The sequence below is a fragment of the Barbus barbus genome (genome assembly GCF_936440315.1).
Source record: "Barbus barbus genome assembly, chromosome: 37".
Classification (NCBI taxonomy): domain Eukaryota; kingdom Metazoa; phylum Chordata; class Actinopteri; order Cypriniformes; family Cyprinidae; genus Barbus; species Barbus barbus.
In genome coordinates, this window is record NC_136715.1 from 6,853,485 (window position 1) to 6,879,693 (window position 26,209).

The 26,209-nt window shown below is 37.6% G+C and overlaps 1 protein-coding gene across 1 annotated transcript in view; it reads left to right on the top strand.

The window, feature by feature from the left end:
• Nucleotides 1–26,209, top strand: part of LOC306857010 (inositol 1,4,5-trisphosphate-gated calcium channel ITPR1-like) — a 132,872-nt gene that overhangs the window by 89,119 nt on the left and 17,544 nt on the right. Inside the window, exons 45-56 of the mRNA XM_079396627.1 lie at nucleotides 9,893–10,076; nucleotides 10,203–10,453; nucleotides 11,508–11,708; nucleotides 12,854–12,964; nucleotides 13,051–13,146; nucleotides 13,263–13,397; nucleotides 14,889–14,996; nucleotides 17,642–17,873; nucleotides 20,002–20,124; nucleotides 24,283–24,458; nucleotides 25,440–25,604; nucleotides 25,771–25,960. Coding sequence (XP_079252753.1) covers nucleotides 9,893–10,076; nucleotides 10,203–10,453; nucleotides 11,508–11,708; nucleotides 12,854–12,964; nucleotides 13,051–13,146; nucleotides 13,263–13,397; nucleotides 14,889–14,996; nucleotides 17,642–17,873; nucleotides 20,002–20,124; nucleotides 24,283–24,458; nucleotides 25,440–25,604; nucleotides 25,771–25,960 — 1,972 coding nt within the window. The remainder of the gene's footprint in view (nucleotides 1–9,892; nucleotides 10,077–10,202; nucleotides 10,454–11,507; nucleotides 11,709–12,853; nucleotides 12,965–13,050; nucleotides 13,147–13,262; nucleotides 13,398–14,888; nucleotides 14,997–17,641; nucleotides 17,874–20,001; nucleotides 20,125–24,282; nucleotides 24,459–25,439; nucleotides 25,605–25,770; nucleotides 25,961–26,209) is intronic.

The following is a 26,209-nucleotide window of genomic DNA, read 5'->3' on the forward strand; positions in this document are numbered from 1 at the left end:
TCAGACCAATGCGAAAAGACCAACAAGTGGGCAGGCAATATAATATAATGTTTCATGTTGACATCAAAAATCGATAATAGGGGCACTTTAAGGCATATTTTAGGAAGCCTTCACATCTCTTAAAACAAGGATGCCTTCACTGTTGTCCACAAGATTTGATCCAAATATTTTATTTTATTTATTTTTACCTTTTTTTTTTAGCTGTTCAGAAATTTGGTAAACTGTTGTTTTATAGATACATTTTTATTAGATTTTCCAAAAACAAAAATATTTCATGAAACAATCAATTATGCCATCTGATCAGTTAAAAAAATTTTTTGACAGTGTCAATGCTGTTGTATTAAAAATTTAATTTTATTTAATTTTCAGTATTTTTTTTTAAAGATTTATTTAATCTAGTTTCATTTTAAAATCTCACGACTATAGGCCTCAAGTCTGTTTTTATCATCGCTTTTCCTAAACCACCCACCAGAGTCATCTGAAAGTCACAGGTTGCCATTGAAAAATGATTAGGGCACAGGATACATGAGATCCAATTTCACACACTTGAAGCAGCTGACAATGAACTGAATAGATATAATTAGAAAGAGAGGAAATTACCATCCTAAATCAGAATCCATTGGCGCTTGGCTCAGATACGGGCCTGTATTCTGTAAAACCTCCAGCCCAGACAGAAGTCGGAAGGGCAGACGGGACTTCATCTGTGGTGAGTAATGCTCAAGTAGGAGTGGGAGGGAACGAGAGACAGCAAGAGTACAGTGCTAAAGCAGAGTGTGTGAGAACAGCCGAGTTCTGGTTGACCCATGACGGAAGCATCGCCCACTCGCTCTACAGCAAGTGGGCAGCAAGCCTGAGATGCTTGAGCAGCTATTCACACACACACACAATCTCCCGCTCTGTGACGTCAGTGTATGCATTCCTCTGTGACAGAACAATGTAAAATACTTGCATCAAGCATTCTAGAAGATCAAATATATACTCACAGAGCCAAAGTCCATTTATAAATAAATGCTCATAATCAACCTGTTTTTAAGCAGCATGTCAAAGGTTTCGCAAGAGAGTGGAAAATAAACAAATAAAGGCAACATCAATTCCAATTTGGTGAATTGCATGGGTCAAATTTCATTTTTCGAGTGCTAAAACGCAGTGGTGTTGAATTTATTCTTAAGATTATTGTATTGTGTAAGAAGAAAACGCTGAGACAGCTGAGATCAGATCTGAGAAATGTATCAAATTGGCTGCAGATGCCAAAGATAATTCATGTAGCTTACCCATCATTATACTAAAATATTTGACCATAGAATGTCACGGTTGACCAATCAGATGCTTGATGTATTGCAGAGACCTTAAAGGGATAGTTGCAGTGTTATATTGTTAACTGAAACAATTAAAGATTGTTAATTTAATCTATAATATAATATATAAAAGAAATATATATATTTTTAATAAAAAAATGAAAATTAATTGAAATGGAATATAAAAATGTGTGTGTGTGTGTGTGTGTGTTTTAAAATAATAAGCATACATATACATTTTAATACATCTAAACATTGGCAGACTAAAATGTATATGTTTAGGTTGAAGTAATAACATTTCTAAAACTCACACTGAAATAAAAATAAATGAAAATATTAAAAACCAAAATAAATTAAATGCAATTAAAATGAAATGTGGTGGTGTTTTTCCTTTCATTGTATGGGGCAAAAAAAACTTTCTTCAAAATATCTCCTTTTTTTTGGCTTTACAGCATATGCTGCATCTTAGTCTCTTTTAAAAAGAGAAAGTGACGCATTCATTTGAATGCAGGAGATGAGCCATGTTATTTCCAGCTGGTCCGCACACACGTACGTACGTACACACACACACGTATGGCTCGGCGATTTCCTGAGAAAAGTATAAATAGAAATGCGTTCCCTGCACCTGCGAGGGGAAAGAAGGGTCTCCATCCTTGAGCCTTAGAAATTGGCCCACAGATTGGGATCCAAAGGTCAGGGCTTTTGCTTTGCCTCTATTATCGGATGATATATATATATCTTTTTTTTTTCTTTTTTTTATTGCAGTTGTCATCATCTGCTCAGCTTCTGACTCATGGCTCCATTTGAACCTTATCATTGGTGTTCAAAAGAGAATGATGCACCTCACTAGATGCAAAAGAATGACAATATCACTCTTTTGAACTCAAAACCTTGACTCTTACTTTAATCAGGCCTGTTAAAGTGAAAGTGAAGTGACATACGGCCAAGTATGGTGACCCATACTCGGAATTTGTGCGCTGCATTTAACCCATCCAACGTGCACACACACAGCAGTGAACACACACACACACTGTGAACACACTCCCGGAGCAGTGAGCAGCCATGCTGCGGCGCCTGGGGAGCAGTTGGGGGTTCGGTGCCTTGCTCAAGGGCACCTCAGTCGTGGTATTGAGGGTGGAGAGAGCGCTGGACATTCACTCCCCCCACCTACATTCCCTGCCGGCCCGAGACTCGAACCCACAACCTTTGGATTACGAGTCAGACTCTCTAACCATTAGGCCACAACTTCCCCACAACTTGTTATGTAACATTAGAAAAATGGCGTCAGGTGTAGCGGGACAAATTCGCACCCCACACCTGTCGCCTGCCACATAAGTGCACGCACCTCGGTTAAACATTAGCTTGTGACCTACATAACAAACACCCAGTGTGTGTGTGTGTGTGTGTGTGTGTGAGGAGGAAGTGCTTGTGTGCGTTTGTTAATTCCATGGCCTGTAAATATTTACACTCTTTTTCAGACTTTGTCACGGTCGCAGTTGTCCTTGGAGATGTTCTGTGCACTTGAAGTTAGCCGTGTGCATAGCTCTGTTTTTGCTCACGGCCCTCTTGGTTACCGTAAACTCCAAACAGACTCACAAGACACGAGCAGACACACACGAGTGTAATGAAGCCCAACAGGTGTGAGTGCTATTACTCAACAGGCATGTGAGAGTGCGTCTAAAGCTGACCTCGGCTTTATTTACATCCAGCTTTTTTTAAACCCTTTAAAGCCTAACATATAAAATGATAGTCAGGAAAAAAAAGCAAGTGTATATATTTATTTAGTAAGTGCACTTGAAATCCTTAAGTTGTTGCGTGTATGTGCGTGTCGTATTGCAGACTTTCCTTCAGCTGCTGTTGAAGTGTGAAGGACATCTCCCCGCATCCCCAGCCGCCGCCGCTGTGCGAGCCGTTCCCGTGGTTACGAAGCCGGGTGGGCACGACGGCACTGATTGAGCTTGTGCTTATAAATAGATCTTACATAACATCCTCTTGTTGATGCCAAGAGCTCGGATAGACAAGAAGGGGACGGAGGGAGGGAGGTGGTTGCTGGTTGACCTTTTGCTTCATGCATTGATGCTGCTATTAGGGAGCTGCCCACATTCACCTGCCCATGCAGAGTCTACTTCCTGTCGGGTCGTGGCTGGTCACCTTGCCTGGATAGACTGGTTGCTGTATAATGAGCTGACAGACTTTTATTCAAGATACGATGGGTTCAAGGCCTAAGAAAGGCTTTGATGTTATAATAACAGGTAATTTGGCATTGGCATGAACATTTATTCCTATGATGCAAAGTTGAATTTTCAGCACTATAACTCCAGTCTTCAGTATCACATGATCCCATTCTAATATGATGATTTGCTGCTCAAGAAACATTTATTATTATTGTTAGATGTTTGCTAAACGATTTATTTGCAGTAGAAATCTTTTGTAACATTATGAATGACTAATTTTGTGTAGGGGTTTGTCCTTGAAGTCATCAGCTCATGATACAGCCATTTCTCACATGCAGTATGTTTATTTCTCACATGCATTATGAAGACCCACGTGCATTTGTGTCATACAGCAAAAGTCAAGTGTGTCTGATTGTATGCAGCTTGTGCAACACTGGAAACTCTTGCATCAATTCCAGCTGTGCAAATAACACACAATTCACAACACTAAACGTATATATATGTATATAAATATATATATGTATGTATGCATAAATTTATTTATGTGTATGTATGTATGCGTGTATATACAGTGCCGTCCAAAAGTATTAGAACAGTAAAGACAAAATTGCTCTGTTGGCTGTGGATTCAAGACATTTACAAATATGATTAAAAGATGATTATGAGACAAAACTACTGAATTTCACATTTTATTATTAGCCGTTTCAACAAAACATTTTACCAAATAAAAAAAACAGCACTTTTAGAGTTTCATCCCTCTATCTGATGTGAGCATAAGTATTGGAACAGTTGCCTCACAGGTCTTTCTAAGTAGTTGATGACAGAAAAATCATAAAAGCTGTGAAAATGAACCATAAAAGACGTGTCTGTAAATTCACCAACAACTTCCAGAAAGCTGGGGTGATGCTCTGACAATCTACTGTCCTCAGGAGACTTTGACGCAGAATTACAGATGCTACACAGCGAGATGCAAACCTCTGACCAGCACCAAAAATAGAAAGGTAAGATTAGAGTTTGAAAAAAAGCACAAAGGTGAGCCAGAAGAGTTTTGGAACTGTGTTTATGGACCGATGAGACACAGATGAACCTTTATCTAAGTGATGGGAAAGCAAAAATGTGGAGAAAAAAGGGAACTGCAATTATTCCAAGCAGACAGCCTCATCTGTAAAGCATGGTGGAGGTGGTGTCATGGCATGGGCATGCATGGCTGTCTCTGGAACAGGCCCTCTCAACTTTACTGATGACTTAATGTGTGATGACAGTAGCAGAATGAATTTGGAAGGGTACAAAACCATCTGGCCTACCAATATTCAAGAAAATGCCACCAGATTCATTGGGAAGTGCTTCATATTGCATCAGGACAATGACCCAAAACACCCTGCCAGTTCAGTCAAGGAATTTATAAGGGCAAAGAAAAGTCTTAGATTGCCCAAGTCAATCTCCAGATTTAAATCCGATTGAACCTGAATTTCACCAGCTGAAGAGGAGAGTAAAGGCAGAAACTCCCCAAAACAAGCAACAATTGGAATTGGCTGCATTAAAGGCTGGGAAAAGTATTAGGATTAAGGATGAGAGCAAGAGTCTGGTGATGTCTATGGGTCACAGACTCACTGCTGTGATTGAGCGCAAGGGATCTGCAACTAAATAATAGCTTTTAATCTTTTATATCTGCCTTTTGTTGAACTGTCCCAATATTTATGCTCACATCAATGAGTGGGATGAACTCTATAAGTGCTGTTCTTTTTATTTGGTAAAACATGTATGTGTTGAAACGGCTAATAATAAAATATGACATTCTGTAGTTTTGTCTCATATTCATCTTTTAATCATATTTGCAAATGTCTTGACTCCACAGCCAACAGAGCAATTTTGTCTTTATTGTTATATATATATATTGGCAAAAGTTTTGGGTCACCCCCCTCTAATGAACATATTTGACTACTTTAGTCAATTCTATGAGTACAAATCTTAATGTTTAAGCATATACTGATATTCTAGGGAATTGTGTGCTTCTAATTTTATAGCAACAGTTTGGACAGGACCCATTTCTATTCTAACATGACAGTGCATCTGTGTATAAGGCACGGTTCAAAAAGACATGATTGATTCAGTCAGTGTGGAAGAACTTGACTGGTCTGCAGAAACCCAGCTGAACACCTCTGGTGTGACTTTATATGCAGACCTTGAGCCAAAAACTCATCACCAAACACCAATGACTTGTACATAAGGGTACTGTCATTTTAGACACGTCCAAAACTGTTGCAACAGTGATGGAAATACAATTTTTAAATACATGAATTATGTTTCTATATTTGTTGCCACAGTTTTGTTAGTGCCTTTTTCTGTTCTAAAAGGGGTGTCCCAACACTTTTGTCCTTATAGTGTCTATACAAGTCACTGGTGTTTATATATGAAGAGTTTGGTTCCAAAACGCTATAAATCCATTTTTATTAATTTGAGTAAAAGTGTGTTTTCTTTACCAAGAAAGTGGCAAGATGAAAACCACTATTTTCTGTTCCAAACTTTCACATAGTATCTTTAGGTTATAATAACATTAAAAATTCAAATCCAGATTTTGATTTTCAAAGATCTATTCTAAAAACTGATTATTCTTCCCCCAAAATGCAATAAATACATTGAATTAATATAAAAGTTATTTTTCATATTTGTTGAACTTTTTGGAAGGTGTATGTTTCGTTACATCTGGCGTAAAACCAACACAGGATTTCATAAAAACAACATCATACCAACAGTCAAACATGGTGGTGGTAGTGTGATGATCTGGGGCTGCTTTGAAGCTTCTGGACCTGGATGACTTGCCATAATTGAAGGAACCATGAATTCTGCACTCTATCAGAAAATCCTGAAGGAGAATATCCGGCCATCAGTTTGTGACCTCAAGCTCAAGCGCACTTGGGTTATGCAGCAGGACATTGATCCCAAACACACCAGCAAGTCCACCTCTGAATGGCTCAAGAAAAACAAAATTAAGGTTTTGGAGTGGCCAAGTCAAAGTCCGGACTTAAATCCAATTGCGATGCTGTGGCATGATCTTAAACAGTCCTTTCATGCGCTCAAACCCTACAATGTGGCTGAATTAAAACAATTCTGCAAAGAAGAGTGGGCCAAAATTCCTCCACAGCGATGTGAAAGACTCATTGCCAGTTATCGCAAACGCTTGATTGCAGTTGTTGCTGTAAACGGTGGCACAGCCAGTTATTAGATTTAGGGGGAAATTACTTTTTCACGTAGTGCCAGGCAGGTTTGGACAGCTTTTTTCCCTTAATGAATGAAATCATTATTTCAAAACTGCATTTTGTATTTACTCGGGTTATCTTTGTGTAATATTAAAATTTGTTTGATCTGAATCATTCAAGTATGACAAATATGCAAAAACTTAAAAAAACAGGAAGGGGCAAAAATGCCACTGTATATTGGTTATTTTTAATTTTCACTATTTAATCTATTTTTAATTATATTATTTATATTATTATTAGTTATACATGTATTCAATATTATTCATTTTCACCTTTTCTAAAAAAAAAAAAATACTTGTACACTTAATATTCATTAATTTTTATTATATTTACATTATTTAATTAATTTTTAATTATATAATTTATATCATTATTAGTTATACATGTATTTGTTTTTATACATTCATTTTTATTTAATTATACGTTTACTAAGTTATATTATTAATTATACAGTTTTTTTTTCATTATTTTGCATATTTATTTTTACTTTGTGTTTTAAGATAACTTCAGCTGAAGCTAAGAAGCTAAAGTTCAGCTTTAATGGCTAATAATTATGACTTTGCAATGCAAACGTTATAATGAACTTTAACAAACAATAATGATTAATTATTGTTTTTATAAACAAGTCTAAAATGCAACACCGTTACGGGGGTCCCTGGTCCATTTTTAGCTACTAAAGGATCCTTGGCTTTGAAATACTTTAACGACGCCTAAAACTCCTGGAAAACACTTTCCATGCTTACTTTCCCAAACGCTCCACTGTTTTGCTGTTTTCCTGGATGTGCGTCATATGGTAGTCAGGTGTTGATATGTTTACTGCGGCGTCGCATCTGATGTGGCTGTCTTGTTTATAAGAGCAGTCATGAGACTTGCACATTTGAATGCCGTAATGCTATAAACTCCACTTCTCCGCTCTGGGGTCTTACATAACCTGTTGATTTGCTTCGCATTTTAATCTCTCGGAACAATTGGCTGCGTGTCAGGACTGCCTTCAATTAACTTGAGTGAGGAGAATTTAACAAAGAGATCATTCACAGAAAGAGCTTCATTTTGTTTAGACGTTGTCCAATGACGTTCCGAGGTTTACAGGATGCGCTGGAGCAGATGAATAATTTTTTAAGTACGTCTCCTTTGTGCATATATGTGTGTGTGTGTGTGTGTGCGCCGCTGTGGGTGTGTTGCATTTCTCATTCACTCGCTGTTGTTTGAAAGAGGCCTGAATGACTGAGTTCACTGTTAACCTGGAAAGAAGGCTGGTTATGTAACAAGCTTTCAAAACTGCCCCAGAATTTCGGCTGATAACTTGCACTCCTCGACCTCCCTCTTTGTGTCGCACATCACACACTCGCTTCGTGCCTGTTTGGCTCCAGAAAAGTAGGGCAGGATTTTCCTCTGCGCTCTTCTCCCCTGCTTTTTTTTCCTGCCGTCCTGTGCGAGCATGCATGAACAGCCTCTCACTGCTATCCCCTTTGCCAGTCAGCTGATTACCGACTTGTGTAAGAAAAAGAAAGGAGTGAAAGTAGGACAGGATATACCAGAGAAAAACGCTACATAACCAGCGGGACACTTTTATTCATAGAAGGAACTGAAAGTTTTCCTTTAGGATTTAGATTGGATGTTGTGTTCCTAAAACACGGTTTAATTTATAAAGACCTCATTTTTAATTCAGAAGAAAATCAAACCATTTGAAGGGTTTTCTTTGGAAAGCAAAGCACACTGTGTGAATTGTGCGCTTGTTTGTGTGAATGTGTCGACTGTGCAAGTCTTGTAGCGCTTGGGACGTTGTTGAAGACAGATGGTGTAAAATCAGGTGAGGTGAGGGAGGCTCTCCAGGTTATTTCTGTGGTAATTGCTGTGTATGTGTGTGTGTCGGGCCGCTCGGAGAGGGTTATATAACCGCAGTGGTGCGAGTCTGGCTGGCAGTAAACAGGGTGGAGGGGAGGGAGGGACGTGAGAACTCTGCTGAGGAGCATGGCTGCGCCACGCTGCTGACTTAACTCCTTGTGCGCTGGCACAGAAGTGGCACATGCACATCAAAAGGTTTAATTGGAGTCAAATTTTCCTGGACTATTTGAGATACAAGACTATAAAAGTATACAAGAGAAATGTAAAATATACAAATGTAAATGTAGAAACAATTATAAATTAAATTGTATATCTAAAAATATTTAATAATTATTATTATTCTATATAAAATAAGCATATTAAAACTATATCCATATAATATACATATTATTTATGTGCATATCATTTATTTTTTATTTATTTTTAAAATATTTTTAATTGATTTTATTTTTCATAAAATATATATTTAGATTTAAATACACACATTTGTAAACATATTGTTATTTTTATTAAATGTTTACACACACACACACACACACACACACACACACATATATATATATATATATGATAAAAATATAAATATAAGAAAAAAATATAAATATATATAAGAAAAATATATAAAATAAAAATATAATATAAAAAACAAAATAAAAGTTTTTGTTTACATAATATATGTGGGTATACTGTTTATGTATATAGAGAGACACACACATACAGCATATGTTTTGAAAATATTTAGATGTATTTACGTGTATATATTTATATTCATATAAATTATATCGTGTATATAAATATAAAAACGTAACATTTTTTCTTAAATATATACATGCATGTGTGTGTATTTATATATACATAATAAATACACAGTGCACACATTATGTAAACAAACTTTTATTTTGGATGCGATTAATCGTTTGACAGCACTAATATATATATATATATATATATATATATATATATATATATATATATATATATATATATATATATATATACATGCACGCACACACGTACGTACATAAAAAAAAGATAAAAAGAATATAAAATATAAAAAAAACTTTAAATAGTATTGCTTTTCCTTGTATTTGTATGGTTTGTGTTTAGATGACGCAACACCAAACACTAAACTACTGGAATCAGTTATGATTTGACTTCCATTTCATTCTGGAGGTGAGAGAAAGAGATCATGAAAAGCAAAATTATGACTGTTATTGACACAAAAAGTTACAATCTCTCCCACCCTCTCTTTTCTATTAATTTACAGTATGCTAACTCTATTTTGTTCTTTTTTTTCTCATTGTCCTCCCTATCCCTCCAGCGGTCGTTTTTCTGCCGTCTGACAGGCGACAGTAAGTCAGAGAAGTTCTTCAAAGTGTTTTACGAGCGGATGAAGCTGGCCCAGCAAGAGATCAAGGCAACTGTGACGGTGAACACCAGCGATCTGGGCAGCAAGCGCAAAGACGAGGACGCCAACGACAAGGACAACCAAACACGCAAGAAAGGTCAGGGCTCAGCACGCCCGACCATAAACTACATGCACCACTACATGTGACTATAAGGGGTACAATTATACCATGTAATCCAGACATGCAAAAGCATAAACAAATACAATCCTCCCCATTTTTCAGTAAAGGAGGTTACTGTAGTGACAGAGGAAGTGCGAGAGCAGCTTCTTGAAGCTTCTACGGCCACAAAGAAGGCCTTCACCACTTACCGAAGGGAGGCGGAAGCCGACGAGCATCAGAATGTGGCGGAGGGGCAGAGCAGCACAGCCGAAAAGAACCAGGATGACAACGAGATGAGCGTCATCATAACCATCATGCAGCCAATCCTGCGCCTCCTGCAGCTGCTTTGTGAAAACCACAACCGTGAACTGCAGGTTAGCTTCTGTACCAGAGAATATTTGGTGAAAATTAGCATTGGTTATGCTAAATTTTCCAAATGTTGCTAAGTAAAAACGTAGCTTGTCTAGCTGCACTTTCTCTAAGGAGCTGTATGTATGAGTGGTGTCAGAATAGCTCATATACATGTTTTTGCTAGCCGTTTTAGTTTCCCAATGTGGCGTAATTCTCAGTGAAAAGGGATATTTGGGGAAAAAATATAGGAAGGTACTTAATTTCATCCATCGACACTGGATTAAATTGGGAAAAGTGTATGCCAGAATGCACCCAGAAATAAAAGGTTTAGCAGAAACGTTAGCTGAAAAGGCTAAAAATATAAAAAGTTGTGAAGACTATTTGTGTACTAGCAATGTGCATTTAAAAAAGTAAATGGAATTTATTTATAACAAGATAAATCTCTCGGTTTTGGTAGCTTCTGGAAAAGAGTTTCATGCTAGTTTCAAAATAATTAGTTAATCATCCAGAATTATTTCCTTCCTTGCTTATTGTTTGTGTCTTGAACTTTGTACATTACATCACCCTGAAGATGTTTATAGCTATACAAAATAAATATATAACGAAACCTAAATAATTGATATATTTTATTCAGTACTGAAAAGTATTAATAGTACAGTGCAAGTAAAACTGATTATTTATCTTTCGATGAAGCATTCCATGCTAGTTTCACAATTAGCGTATCATTAACAGATCAGTCAATTGTTTTATAATTATGTCCTTGCTTACCTAATGTTTGTATCTTAAACTTTTTATATAACCCCATCCTGCGGATGGTTACATCATAAACACTTGTTATAATTTCACCCTTTCAGATCTGACATTTTTAAAGACCTTGACGAAAGAAAATACATATGAAAGAAATTTGAAATCCCCTTTTTGTTCCAAAGAATTATGACTCCTGATTTAATCTAAATCCTATTCCATACCATACTAAGAGTTATATATTGACCCTGTCTGTGCTTCCTCTAGCTCTAATATGACTTATAAGAACAAAAGCATGTCCATCATATCCTGTTTTTCTCACTTGTTCCCTAGAACTTCCTTCGCTGTCAGAACAACAAAAACAACTACAACCTGGTGTGTGAGACGCTGCAGTTCCTGGATTGTATTTGTGGCAGCACTACAGGAGGTCTGGGGTTGCTGGGGCTTTATATTAACGAGAAGAACGTCGCTCTCATAAACCAAACTGTGGAGAGCCTGACAGAGTACTGCCAGGGGCCTTGCCATGAAAACCAGGTGGGCCTGACGCATCCACACACACTTCCTTTTCTATACTTTAAAGGAATAGAGAAATTAATTTACTCTCATCTACACACCATAAAAGCATCATCAAATTATTTTATGAACAAGTGATTCAAAGTCTTCTGAAGCGTAGTGACCATTGCTGCTAATGGTTTCTATGATCTACTCTACTTAGGCTTATGATGCTTTTGGGAAACGCAGCTCTGAGCAGTCTGATTAGAGAAATAATCATTCAGGCAGGCTTGATTGATCCATTGATTCCTTTGGGAATTGGGTTTGTGATTCTATTCTTGTCTCTTGAACTCAAAACACAGAGGAGGGTAAATGATACCAGAATTTTCATTTTTGGGTGAATAATCACTTTAAGATTATGCAGCCTTAGAACACCCAGTATTATCTGCTCAAAATGCCTTTTGGGCTAGGCATTATGCAACTTTCTGACTTCATAGGACCTTCATAATGAGACTGATTAGCATCATTGTCCTACTTTTCTAAAAGGAAATGTAGTGTACTTGTATGACGACAGTGTGCTTTTGTCCCGTAATGATTAGATGATTAGTCTCCCACTGAAGCACTCTGTTTCAGGGCTGTAATTGCTTAATTGCTGGTTGATTTTCATAATAAACATTTGAGAATGTGTGTGTTTTTTTTTTTCCATTTAGATCATTTTTAGATAATTTAGTTCACTTTTAAATGCTCAATTCTGTTGCTTATTTTGTAGATGTGCCTACTATACAATTACATTCAAAGGTTTAGGATCAATAATGTTTTTGTCGTTTTTCCATCATAAAAAAAAGGAATTCTGAAACTGTATCATGGTTTCCACAAAAATATTAAGCAGCACAACTGTTTTCATCATTGATAATAATAGGAAATATTTCTTGAGCAGCAAATCAGCATATTAGAATGATTTTTTGAAGATCATGTGACACTGAAGACTGGAGTAACGACTGTTGAAAAATAAGCGTAGCATCACAGAAATACATTTTTTCAAATATATATATATATATAAGTAAAAACAGTTATTTTAAGTTAAGTTATTTTAAATTGTTATATTTTAAAAAATCCTTAAAATAAACAGTCTTACCAACACCAAACTTTGAATGCTAGTGTACATTTAAAATTTTGCCCTTGTTCAGAACTGTATTGCCACGCATGAATGTAACGGCATTGACATCATCATCGCTCTCATCCTCAATGACATCAACCCTCTGGGAAAGAAGAGAATGGACTTGGTCCTGGAGCTCAAGGTTTGACAACACTTCCACAGCATTATGGGATATGTAGTTTTCACTTCAGTCCAAAATAATTGACGTGAATTGTCTTTTTGTTACAGAATAATGCCTCAAAACTGCTGCTTGCCATCATGGAAAGCCGCCACGACAGTGAGAATGCGGAGAGAATCCTGTATAACATGAGGCCTAAAGAACTGGTGAATGGCACTTTGCATTGAAAGCGTATCTTTCTCCTGTTCCTGTAGACCGAATTTCTGTTTTGCATATGGCGGCAAATCTACTGTCATTATTGAAATGTTCGGTTGGTTTACAGGTGGAGGTGATCAAAAAGGCCTACATGCAGGGAGAATTTGAAGTAGAACACAACGATGATGATGAGAATGGCGAGGAAGAGCATGCCGCTTCTCCACGAAATGTGGGTCACAACATCTACATCCTGGCCCATCAGGTGACGCACACAAATATGCACTTACACACACTTTGACTGCGTTCACTGTGTCAGATGTCTGGATTATATCACTGTGTGCTTCAGTATAGATTTTCTGCCTATTCACGTAATTATCTGGGTCAACGTTGGAGGATCAGTTATGTAACCACGTTAGGAATGGTGCAGCTTTTCCACCGACTCTCCGAATGACACTGTTTGGCATCAGGGGTTTGTGAATGAAAAGACCAGAGAACTAAAAGTACATTAGACGGGGCCCTTTTGATTCAGTTTTACCCAAATAGAGAATATAGAAATGTGCTTTTGCAGGTTGAGGCTCAAAAGGTCAGTCCATAATTGCAGCAACAAGTAATCCATTTCTGAGGTGGCTACACTGGCCGTGTTTTTTTAAACAGAGTTTATTTGTTCACTGCTGGGCTTTGACCCTCGGTTGTTGTTGTAATTGGGCCATTGTGAGAATATTGAATATTCAACATTTAGCTGTTGAAGAAGGAGATCAAATTTAGCTAAATGATATTAAAAGCATAATAAAACAAAAAGATACGTTAAATTATTTAGTTTAATCTCATTATAAGCAGGTTAAATAATGTAAAATACACTAAATAGATAAAATAAAAATACAATAGAATAGATAAAAAGTGACTGTTAAAGTCAATATACATGTTTAAACGCAAGTCAAATTACTTTTTTTTTTCTCATTCTGGTAACAAAGTATGGAGGCCTGTTTCCGCCACTGATTAAAAAAACAAAAACAAAAAAAAAAGAAGGTAATTGGGACTTTTTATCTCACAATTTTGACTTTTCTTCTCACAATTGCGAGTTTATGTCCTGCAATTCTGACTTTATATCTCACAATTCTGCCTTTATAACTTGCACATGTAAGTTTATATCTCGCAAATTGCAAAAAAAGTGAATTGTGAGATAAAAAGTTCCAATTACCTTGTTTATTTTTTATTCAGTGATGGAAACAGGCTTCCATAGAAAAAAAATAAAATTGCAGAGTGAGTATTGCAATAATCAGCATGTTTATAGCTATCCAAATAAGAATGCACCAATGCTAGCAACTGACGTTTGAAAACCTTAGACTTTTGTGTTGTGTTGTGTTGTGACATAGTGTTATTTACCATCATCTAAAGACTTTAGATTGATATTTAGAATGATATTTGCCTGAGCTTTGGGTGGCATGATTGCTAATGGTATATTACAGGATTAGGGATGAAACCTTTTTGAGAACAATACAGAACATTTGACATCATATTCTGAAGCATTCATAGATTAGGTATGTCATTAATTAATAGTAAGTAACCTACCTATTGGACAGTTATGAGCTCAGGATTGTGCTCTTCAGTTCGAACCAGCATTTCTCAGACAGGCGTTGGCCTTTCGTTGATGGCAAAGTGTGTTATGATCAAAAAAACAAGGCCAGATGGGTCATTGCAACATATATACACTGTCACAATGAAAACAAATCCCTTTTTCCACATATACCCACAGCTCGCCAGACACAACAAGGAACTCCAGGCCATGCTGAAGCCAGGAGGGACGTACGGGGAGGGAGATGAAGCTTTAGAGTTCTACGCCAAACACACAGCCCAAATCGAGGTCAGTGGTGTCCATCTATGGTGGCCATTACGGATCCACCATCCATAGACTTGAGTACACAAGCATCATTATTACTATTGTTCATTTGTCAAAAAACCCTGACATTAATGCTACGGACATGAAGAAATCTTTTCAAACAGATTTTCAATTTCCACATGGCAAACAAAAAATGAGCAAAAACCACTTACAATTGTGTTGAAGACATACAGTCATGGCCAAAAATATCGGCACCCTTGGTAAATATGATCAAAGAAGGCTGTGAAAATTGATCTGCATTGTTAATCCTTTTGATCTTTTATTAAAAAAAAATCAAAAAATCTAAGCTTTCATTGGAGAATAAGAATTTAAAGTGGGGGAAATATGATTATGAAATAAAGGTTTTTCTCAAATACACTTTGGACACAATTATTGGCACCCCTAGAAATTCGTATGAGTAAAATATCTCTAAAGTATATTCCCATTCATATTCACAATTTTGAGCACTCCAGGGTGATTATGAACATGAAATTATCCAGCCATGGCTTCCTGTTTCACAGAAATATAAATAGGAGGGAAAACAAAGTCCAAATTCCCTTAATCATCCATCACAATGAGAAAAAACAAAGAAAATATTTCTGATGTGCAGCAAAAGATTATTGAGCTTCACAAATTAGTGAAGTGGCTTTAAGAAAAGAGCTAGAGCAGTGAAAATTCCCATTTCCACCATCAGGCCAATAATTAAGAATTTCCAATCATCTTAAAAATGTTACGAAACTGCCTGGAAGAGGATGTGTGTCTATATCACCCTAATGCACGGTGAGGAGGAGAGTTTGTGTGGCCAAAGACTCTCCAAGGACCACAGCTGGAGAATAGCAGAAAATAGTTGAGTCTCGGGGTCAGAAAACCTTAAAAATTGTCAAACAGCACCTACATCACCACATGTTGTTTGGGAGGGGTTCAAGAAGAATTCTCCTCGCTCATCCAAAAACTGCTGTATTTTTGATGCTGTGGGCCTATATTTCTGCTGGAGGTCCTGGACATCTTGTTTAGACACATGACATCATGGATTCTATCAAATACCAACAGATAAAAAAATCAATAAGTGACTGACTCTGTTAGAAATCTTATAATGGACCATGTTTGGATCTTCCAACCATACAATAATCCAAACACAAAAATGGTCACTGAGCACAAAGTGGGGGAAGTTGTGGCCTAATGGTTAGAGAGTCGGACTTGTAATCAAAAGGTTGCGGGTTCGAGTCTCGTGTCTTCTGACCCTGAGACTCAACGTGCCGGCAGGGATTGTAGGTGGGGGGAGTGAATGTACAGCGCTCTCTCCACCCTCAATACCACGACTGAGGTGAGACCCTTGAGCAAGGCACCCCCAACTGCTCCCCGGGCGCTGCAGCATAAAAATGGCTGCTCACTGCTCCGGGTGTGTGTTCACGGGGTGTGTGTGTTCACTGCTGTGTGTGTGCACTTTGGATGGGTTAAATGCAGATGACCCGAGTATGGGTCACCATACTTGGCCGTATATTCTTACTTATTCATACTTGGCCATATACACTTCACTTTCACTTTCACTTTCAAAGCCAAGCTTCTTCTGTGGCCTGCTGTGGCCTGAACCCTTTAGAAAATGAGTGAGGTGAACTGAAGAGAAGAAGCACAGAAGAGCTGTGAATCTGAAGGGTCTGGAGTGATTCTGGATGAAGGAATGGTCTTGTCAGGTGTTCTCTAAACTCATCAGGCATTATAGGAGAAAATTTAGAGCTTTCAAAAAGTATTGCATAAAAGGGTGCCGTTAATTGTGGCCAATGTGTATTAGAGAGAAACATTTATTTCATAATCATATTTCCCCCCATTTTAAATTCTTATTATCCAATGAAAGGTTATGTTTTTGTGAATTTTAATAAAATAAAGGATTAACAATGCAGATTAATTTTCACATTTGCCTTTGATCATATATACCAAGGGTGCCGATATTTTTGGCCATGACTGTATGTAGCAACAAGAATATCATAGAGAATTTTTTGACCCAGAACCCCCATAGCAACCGCAAGGCAACATGCCTCTGAAAACCTTAGCCATTGCATAGTACAGCAACAGAAAAAATAGTCCTATTACGCCAATGTTTGTTCATATATAATTATTGCTGTATATTTATCTTAAAGGGATAGTTCACCCAGAAAGGAAAATTCTGTCATTAATTACTCACCCTCCTGTCTTTCCAAACCCGTAAGACCTTCTTTCATCTTCGGAACACAAATTATGATATTAATTAGATATTAATTAAAGACATGAGGGTGAGTAATTAATGACAGAATTTTCATTTTTGGGTGAACTATCCCTTTAAATAAGTAGCTTTGTTTCCTGTTTAATATTGTATCATAAATTCACCGTGCTAACCAAACAGAAAGCTGCATGGTTTGAAATTATTTTTTGAAGCAATGCCATCACTATTGACACTGGACAGTGGACCTTTCTTTACCTTCGAAAATTCACTGAATTTTCACTAATATGATTGTGCCATTAGAGACAAGAAAAAAATTAAACTGCAACTCTGTTTGTAAGTTATAACCTCCAGTGTCCACCAAAATGAGTCTTCATAAATGTAACCCCTATAGCCAATCTAGACAGCCTGCAACATTGCTTGTTTTCTCTTACAGATCGTCCGCCTGGATCGTACAATGGAGCAGATAGTTTTTCCCGTTCCCAACATATGCGAGTTCCTAACCCAGGAGTCCAAGCTCCGTGTCTATTACACCACAGAACGCGATGAGCAGGGCAGCAAGATCAACGACTTCTTCTTACGCTCTGAAGACCTTTTCAACGAGATGAACTGGCAGAAGAAGCTGCGAGGTACTCAAGAGGCCACTGGTGACGCAAACTCCGTGCCTTGTGCGTGCGCATTCCCTTCCTCTATAACCTAGTAAGCTGATTTACACACCCTCTCCACTCCCAGAGCATCCAGGGACCCATCAGGGCTCTATGTAGGGCACCCCGCTTTTGGTGCTGGGATTCATGCCTCACCCTGACCCCCTCAAGCCCGGGCTGTGGGAAGGGGGTGTAAATGTTATAAACTTATAATAAGATAGAATAAACGTATGTAAGATAGACAAGAATAAACCTATAACTAAAAATTATGTTTAAGTTTGCATAAGATTTGGTTTAATGTGTGCTTGAGGATTTGGGACACAACGAAGAAAGATGGGTCAGGGAGAAGTCTGAATGAATCCCGAACAAACGCGCATGGCGGCTTACATCACAAAAGCCGATTACGGAAATAAGCTGAGCGAGGGATCAAATAAACAGATGATGGCAAAAAATAAATTCTTAAACCCATTTTCCACCACCCGGGTGCTGGTGACCAATCTGGAACCATTTCCAACTAAAACCTGCTGGTTTTAAAGCCTGCTTGAACCAGAAACCGTCGAAGTATTAGAATATTAAAATACCAAAAAAAAGGATATCAGAGGAACCAAAAATGTATTCAATTACCCAGGACCCATGTACTTTGCATTAAAATATCTCATGATCAAATTTAGAAAAATCTGTTTCTGTGGAAAACAGTTTGGAAAGGTGAGGCAAGGACGGTAGAAAATGGGTTATCTGGAAAAGGATAAGAGTTCTCAGACAGGAAGAGTGTGAGGTAAACCATAAAAACAAGATAAAAACCTGCAAGATAAGAATCAGAACTGTGTCAAAAAGCAGCTCGACAGATGGAGGGGCTTGCGACAGCTATTTTCTTGCATTGGATGTTTGGCCACAGTTCTTGTTTGCATCTTTGAGTTTTTCGGTCGAGTTAAAAAGGAGGGTGTGAATTCCATGTTAGTAATGAACCTCTGTGACTGACATGGGAAGGTTTTTATCAGGCTGAATCAAAGTAGAAACAACGTTCCATTGCCGCAACCCAAGTCATGAGTGTGGCGGCCTGTGTGTGAAAGTCCCCTCCTCCAGTTCCTCTTTTCAGACAAAAACCCCCTGTCAAAATAGCCATAGCTTAAAAACTAAATCCTCCAATTAGACTCCTTAGAGAGTCATGGGTCAAAACAAAGGTGGCGGTTGAGGTCAGCGAGCTCTTGTATATGGTTTGGCCGCACTAAGAAACCTTTGAACTCCTTGGTCATATTTCTAGGATTTTTGACTTCAATTTTAGGTGCGGGTGGTGAAATTGCACATCTCTAAAACTGCACAACTGACCAAACAGCCTCTATCTTAATTCAATACATGTTTTATGTGGAATAACATTGTTTAACTTAATTAAAGAAAAACTGTTTTTGAAGGAATACTAGACTTAAAGTTAGTGCATTGGACGTTGCCCTGATTGGATGTAATTGGAAATGCACATGGTCAGCTGGATCACATTTGAGCTTGAGATCTTTCAGAATTGGTCCTTGAGATCGCCATGGAAGCTAACACACAACTGTCCTTATGTTGTTTAGTAGAAGGCAGGAGAATGACATAATGCAATCAATTGCCTAAAAAAAATCAAATAAAAGATGAGCAGTACTGCATGGAACTTGTTAGTGACATCATTTGTTATTTCATCCCAGCAGGCCTTGCTGTACTACATGAGATTAGTTTCTTTCTTCAAACCACAGTTGATTACATTGTTCTGTATAGGGTGGAAATAGGCAGTTTTATGGGTGCAATGTGCAATTTCTGGCCTTGCAAAAATAATGACTTCTCAAAATAATTTCAAACACTGCCATTTTCTATTGTTCAGGCAATCTGTTTAAACCAGTGTTGTTATGTCAGTACTCAAACAGATTGCTTCCCATAGCGGCACAGAACTTACACACTTGGCCAAAGTTGGAGCTTGTTTGAATATCAGTTCCAAATTAAATCTGTTTGTGTTTGTGCCAGAACTATGTATGTGGAGCTCTGACATGGTGTGCATCAGGGTGTAGTATTGGACCCTTTTAGTTTTGTGATAGCAACACTCTGGAAAGGTACAAATTGTGCTGTGTTGGTGATGTTCCTTAATGTTTGGAAGTTAATTTTTTTGACTTGCTGCCTCCTCCAGCTCAGCCCATCCTGTACTGGTGTTCCCGGAACATGTCCTTTTGGAGCAGCATCTCCTTTAATCTCGCCGTCCTCATGAACCTGTTGGTAGCATTCTTCTATCCACTGGAAGGAGTGCGCAGAGGTGAGTTTTTTTTTTTTTCATGTTTGGCATTAAATTCTATACAAATGTAATTTTTAATTCTTTCCATATGAGATATTTAGAAATTTCTGAAGTTTTGTGATGTAGTATTATTATTATAATATTATTATATACATTATTCTGTAATAAAGGGAAAAAGATTTATTCAAATCTCTGATCCAAACAAGCTGGATACTAGTGCTCTGTAGACAGTGCTCAGTAATTGTTAGAATACCAACCACAACTTTGATCATACTTGCATACATTGCTAGAGTACAGATTGCTGTTTTCATGGAAGTAATTGAGTGCATTCAGTAACAGATGCTGGAACTTGACACTTTACTGACCTACTTTCAGCACACACAGCCCCTCAAAGACATTGGCCTACAAAACAGAGCTCCAACAAAAACGCTGATGGCCTTACTTCTGTCGTAACACATCTTATATAATTAATTCATTCTGAACGATTTGATAAATTTTTTATATATATATCCATGTTTATTCCATATAATCAATGAATAAATGTATTAATTGTATAAAAATTATATATTAAATATATTTTAATATTTATTGTCAAGAATGCATGACTGAACATTTAAAAAATATACAAAATATGAGTAAACACAAACTAAAATACAGATACAGATCTACCTTCAGACACCTTGGAAAGCATTTCTGATCCAAAAGCGTATGTGTTCTTTATGGGGTGTCGTAACGATCAGCATAACTTGTGTGCATAACCTCGTTATTGATCTTGCCCTCTTATCTGAGATCACTCGTGTAACATGTCACCTGACTCCGGCGTTCACACGCACACTATTTCCCTAATCTCATAAGCTGTTAAGACTGTGTGTCTATCTCCTCCCTGCTCTTTCTGAACAAAAGTGTGTTTGTATACATGTCGAAGGCATACGACACCTGTTTATGTCAGAGCTGAGATTTGACCCCGAAAACAGAGACCCAGATAAAGTCAAAGGACTGGCGGTTACTTAATTCCTACATCACAGCTTTAGCACCTGGTGCTTGTGTTCAAGTTTGTGATCAATATCATCCTAATGTAAGCGAAGTTGTAAGTACATACGAGTAATATTTCTTAGGCCTTTCTGTGTTTCTTTCGCTCTTTCGTGTTGTGTTGAGCATTGATTGTCCAGTCATTGTGACTGGCATAAGTGCCACATTGTGACTGGCATAAACTCTGCATTGTTCAGGCTGGGGTCAGGCTCCAAGGGCTCTTTTGTTTTGGGCCTTTCCCTTTCTCAAAGTGCACATGAGTGTTTGGGCCTTTAATTGAAATCTCTAAAACAAAAGGCTCCTCTGGGAGCTCTGGTATATATTCAATATAGGTCACGATTTGAAATGCAAACCAATAAAAGCTGATAAAGGATATGTTAAAGGAGGATTTGAAATATTGTCTTTTCAATAAACATGGTTGTAAAGCTGACAAAATATTTATAATTGGCTGTTTGATATTTAACAAAGAATTATATAAGTAGTTCAGTAGTTCATTTTCCTTCTGTACCACACTTGCTGTTTGATAATCTAATGTTTTTCCAAAGATTTTATAGTTGCATGTGCCACTGACATGGATAACTGTACTTAAGTCAAGGCCATAAGGTTATAAAAAGAGAAACTTTTTTTCTTCACTTTCAGAAGGTCAGCTCACCTTCTTTACTAGGCTTATTTCTGTTGTTGTTGTTGTTGTTGTTGTTTTTTGTATCATAAATGTAGTTAATTATTATTTTTAAGCATGTATATTCATGCACATTTAAATGATTAATTTATTATTATTATTATAATTATAACTTACACTTATGCAGAAAAAGCAACCATTACATTATTTTCAATTTCTACAAGTAATAAGTCCAAGTAATCACAAATTTAAAATTCTTGAATTTAAATTAAAGGCCCACAATCCTGCTTCATTGTATCAGTTCTTATTGGTTGTTTCACACCTTATTTTTCACTTTCGTTGTGGGCACTTCAAAATCGTTTGTCTTCCAGCACATTTTTAGAAGCACATTTAAGAACGATCAGCGCCTCTAAAGACGATTAAAAAGGGCCTTCTGCAGAGTTCAGTAGGTCCCTGACTGTACAGTATTTGTAAAGGTCAAGCAAGAAGCCCTACAGAATTCCAGAATGTGTGTAAGAGCGGCGCAGAGGCGTGTTCCTTCCCTCCCGTCCCGTCTGGCAGAATGTAGCCATTCAAACACAATGAGGGCTGTAGAAGTAGGTCAGTGTGTGTAACCTCAATGCTCAGGAACTCATAGCATAAATGGTACAGCTGCGGGTAGATCAAGGGCTTTAAAGTAAAAGGGCTGTGTATAGACACTTCCTGGTCAGTTATAGATAAGGCACATGCACATTACAAATATAGTTATATGGTGCCTGAGAAACAGATGTTACTTTGAGGTATGAGTGAGTGAGTGGACATTACAGTCTTTCATGCATAGCTTCGTTCTCTCCTGATCTTAATTTCAGTTACAATTGTGGCCAAATATTTGAGGCCACTGGCAATTTCTTTGTGCATGTTTGTTTGTTTGTTTATTTTAGTTTCTAGAGTACATATTCAAATTTTATACACCTTTTCATGTTATGTAATTCAGTATTTGATGCTTTAAAACCATCTCTATACAAATACATTTTTCAGTGTAAAAAATTTGTGAACTATGTCCCACTTTTGTCTGATTAACAGCTGCATTCAAGTGGACATGATCAAAGCCTGATGATCAAGTTAGCCAGCATATATTGATAAAATATTCCAAAATGATCTTGTGCTTCATTGGAAGGAAATCTGAGTCACATGATCAATGTCACAAATTTACTTAAATAGTAACCTAGACATGCAGTGCAGAATCTGAAATATTTAACTCGTTTCTTTGTGTTACTAAAACTTTATTTCCAGGTTTAAATTAGATTTAGAATCCTTGAATTTCAGTGTAGTCTGTGTGTGTGTAAGTTTGTGGAAATGAATGGAAAGGAGCCTTTGACGTCCTTGATTCTGAAAATTTCCTGGCCGCCCACCAGCCCTGTTGGTCCAAACCTCAGCTCGGCTCGGCCGTGAGTCTGTCCTTGCTCAGTACCCGACGTTCATGCATCTTTCAGCTGTGATATTTTTAGCACGCCGTGTTATGTAACAAGCACCTGTCATGTGGTCTACTCGCAGGCGGGAGAGTGAGCAAGCGAGCTGGAACCATTGCCTCTGTGAAGATCCTGCAAATCTGACTGACCTCATTTTTCTTTTCCGCATACACACACACACACGCTTAGCAATCCCACTAATATAAGACCTTGCTGTACTGTACATTTCATTGCCATTCGGTTAGAATGAGGATTAAAAACAATGCTAGAGCGGCTCATGACAAAGCTTCATCGGACCTTAACATATTCAAATGTGTTATGTAACTTTTTTTCTAAAGCATCTTTCCCTTGAGGGCTAGAATGTGCCCGAACATGTTCAACAGGTGAAACTGCAAGTACTTTAGGGAATCCCATTCAGATCTGCTGTACAGACACGCAGTTTCAGATAAGCATAGCAGTCATGGGTAATGACAATGAATACAATCTTAGTTTAGCATCTGCACTTCTGTTCTGTTATTTGTTAAAATGCAAATGTTTATTCAGAATTTTACCAAATGGAATTGAAAAATGAAATTCTTTTAGTTCCAATCACATATGACGTACTTTTCTGTGGAGAAGTTTAGCTGAATGTCTTAACTCCCATTTTTCAGATGCACTGAAAGTGAACAAGCGGCACAAAAAGCTTCATAACACTCCATGTGACTTGATATTCTAGGGCTTCTGAAGCCAAAATTGTATGAAATGTCAATTATAGGGTATTTTAGTAGTCCTCATTCCCTTCTTCTTTTGTATTCCACAGAAGAAAGAATAATGAGGGCAAGCAATGACAGAATTATCATTTTCATATTTCCATAATCAGATCAAGATGGTTGTACATGTTGAAACAACCTAAAAATGACACAATTCCCAGAAACACACACTGCATTTTTGATCAGAATCTAAGTGTCCCTGTTAAACACAAGGCATGTAGCATCGCTGATGCTGTAACCGTGACAGATGGCATTATAACATGTCACTTCTGTGGTATTTTTATCCCAGAGCATGATTGATGGCACTAAAGCGTGTTTACCTCTCTTTCCTCAGGCACTCTGGAGCCACACCTCTCTGCACTGCTTTGGGCGGCAATGTTGGTTTCACTGGCCATAGTTATAGTGCTACCCCAGCCTCATGGGATTCGGGCGCTCATCGCTTCCACCATATTACGCCTCATATTTTCGGTCGGCCTGGAGCCCACACTGTTTCTTCTTGGGGCCTTCAATGTGAGTGAACGACAGTCTTCTGCCAAAACTCGTCGGGCCGGCGCTGTTGTTAGAGGGCAGCTCGGTGTGTTTTGCACTGAGGTGTGTCGTGCGTCACTGGGGGATTTTACACGGCTTTCACAGGCCGATGTTAGAATGGACTTGGCTCACACAATAACTCCACTTTCCCCTAATAGTATCCATCCAAATCATATATCAGTTCCAAATCATCTTTAACTTAAAAAGAAAAAGTTTCTCTAAAAATTGTAATTGTCATCCTTTGCTCACCCTCATGTCATTTTAAACATGTATGACTTTCACTCTACTGTGAAACACAGGAGATGTTTTGGAGAGTGTTCATGCTGCTCTTTTTTTCACATGCGCGTATTCAAAACATTTATTTTTTGTAGCAGGAAATACTGCAATTTTGGAACAATATGAGGTTGAGTAAATGACTCCCATTCCCAAAACTAACTTTTTATACATGAAAGAAACCGTGATTCATTATAGTTTATGTGAAATAGAAGCAATGTAAAAGTCTTTGCTGTCACTTTTGATCAATTTAATACATCCTTGCTGACTAAATTTTAAAGTTTCTTGTAAAAAAAAGGGGGATAAATGTAAATGGTACATGTATTTATTTCCTAAAAAACACAGCATGAGCTACTAACAGCTTTTTTCTTCTTAAACAGAGTTAACAGTTGAAGCTTGTTTGCATTATTCCAAATTATTAGCTGAATGCTTTGGTAATTTAATAGGTTTTATGATCAAACATGATTTCAAAATAACTTCTCGGAAATGTTTCATAATGTGGAGATTGAAAACTGATCAAGTACTTTAGCCTGTAATTTGTGGTTTTGCTTCAATTGTTGGTGTATCTGTAATGATACAATACAGATAAATGTTCTCATTGCTAAAAGTTACCTCAACTCATTATATATGAGCCAAAATTGTGGTTGTAACTCCAATAAAATCTCTTAATGCCGTGGTTGTGTTTTATAGGTGTGCAATAAAGTGATTTTTCTAATGAGTTTCGTGGGAAATCGCGGTACTTTCACAAGAGGATACAAGGCCATGATCATGGATGTGGAGTTCCTGTATCATCTGCTTTACCTCATTATATGCAGCCTTGGAGTCTTTGTTCATGTCTTCTTCTACAGCTTGCTTGTGAGTAATATACACATGCACTTTCAGTCACTCCACCAGACATACCATATCCCATCTTTCACACACAGGGACGTCTCTTCTAACTCTGACCTCTTCACACTTTCACCGTCATATATACACACACACACACACACACACACACTCTCTCATCTTACTCTCTCTCCAGCTCTTTGACCTGATCTACCGAGAGGAGACGCTGTTAAACGTCATCAAAAGCGTAACCAGGAACGGCCGCTCGATTGTTTTGACCGCCGTGTTGGCTCTTATCTTGGTCTACCTCTTCTCCATTGTTGGATACATCATCTTCAAGGATGACTTCATCCTGACCGTGGACAGGATATCCAATAAAACTCTTGGTGAGAAAAACAGACGGATTTCTATCCGATGTTGGTCAAAGTCTGAAAAGAAAATGAAACTTTGAAAACACGTGGCAGTCCACATTGTACATGAGAAATCTCTTGTTGTTTCGTGCAACAGGTCAGATTTCAAACACCTAGCTGGTTATTTTGTAAGAACACTTGCGGGTCACCCTAAAATAAGAAATTATGTTATGCTTATACAAAATGAAGCTTATTTTTTATAATCAGTAAAATGTATTACATTCT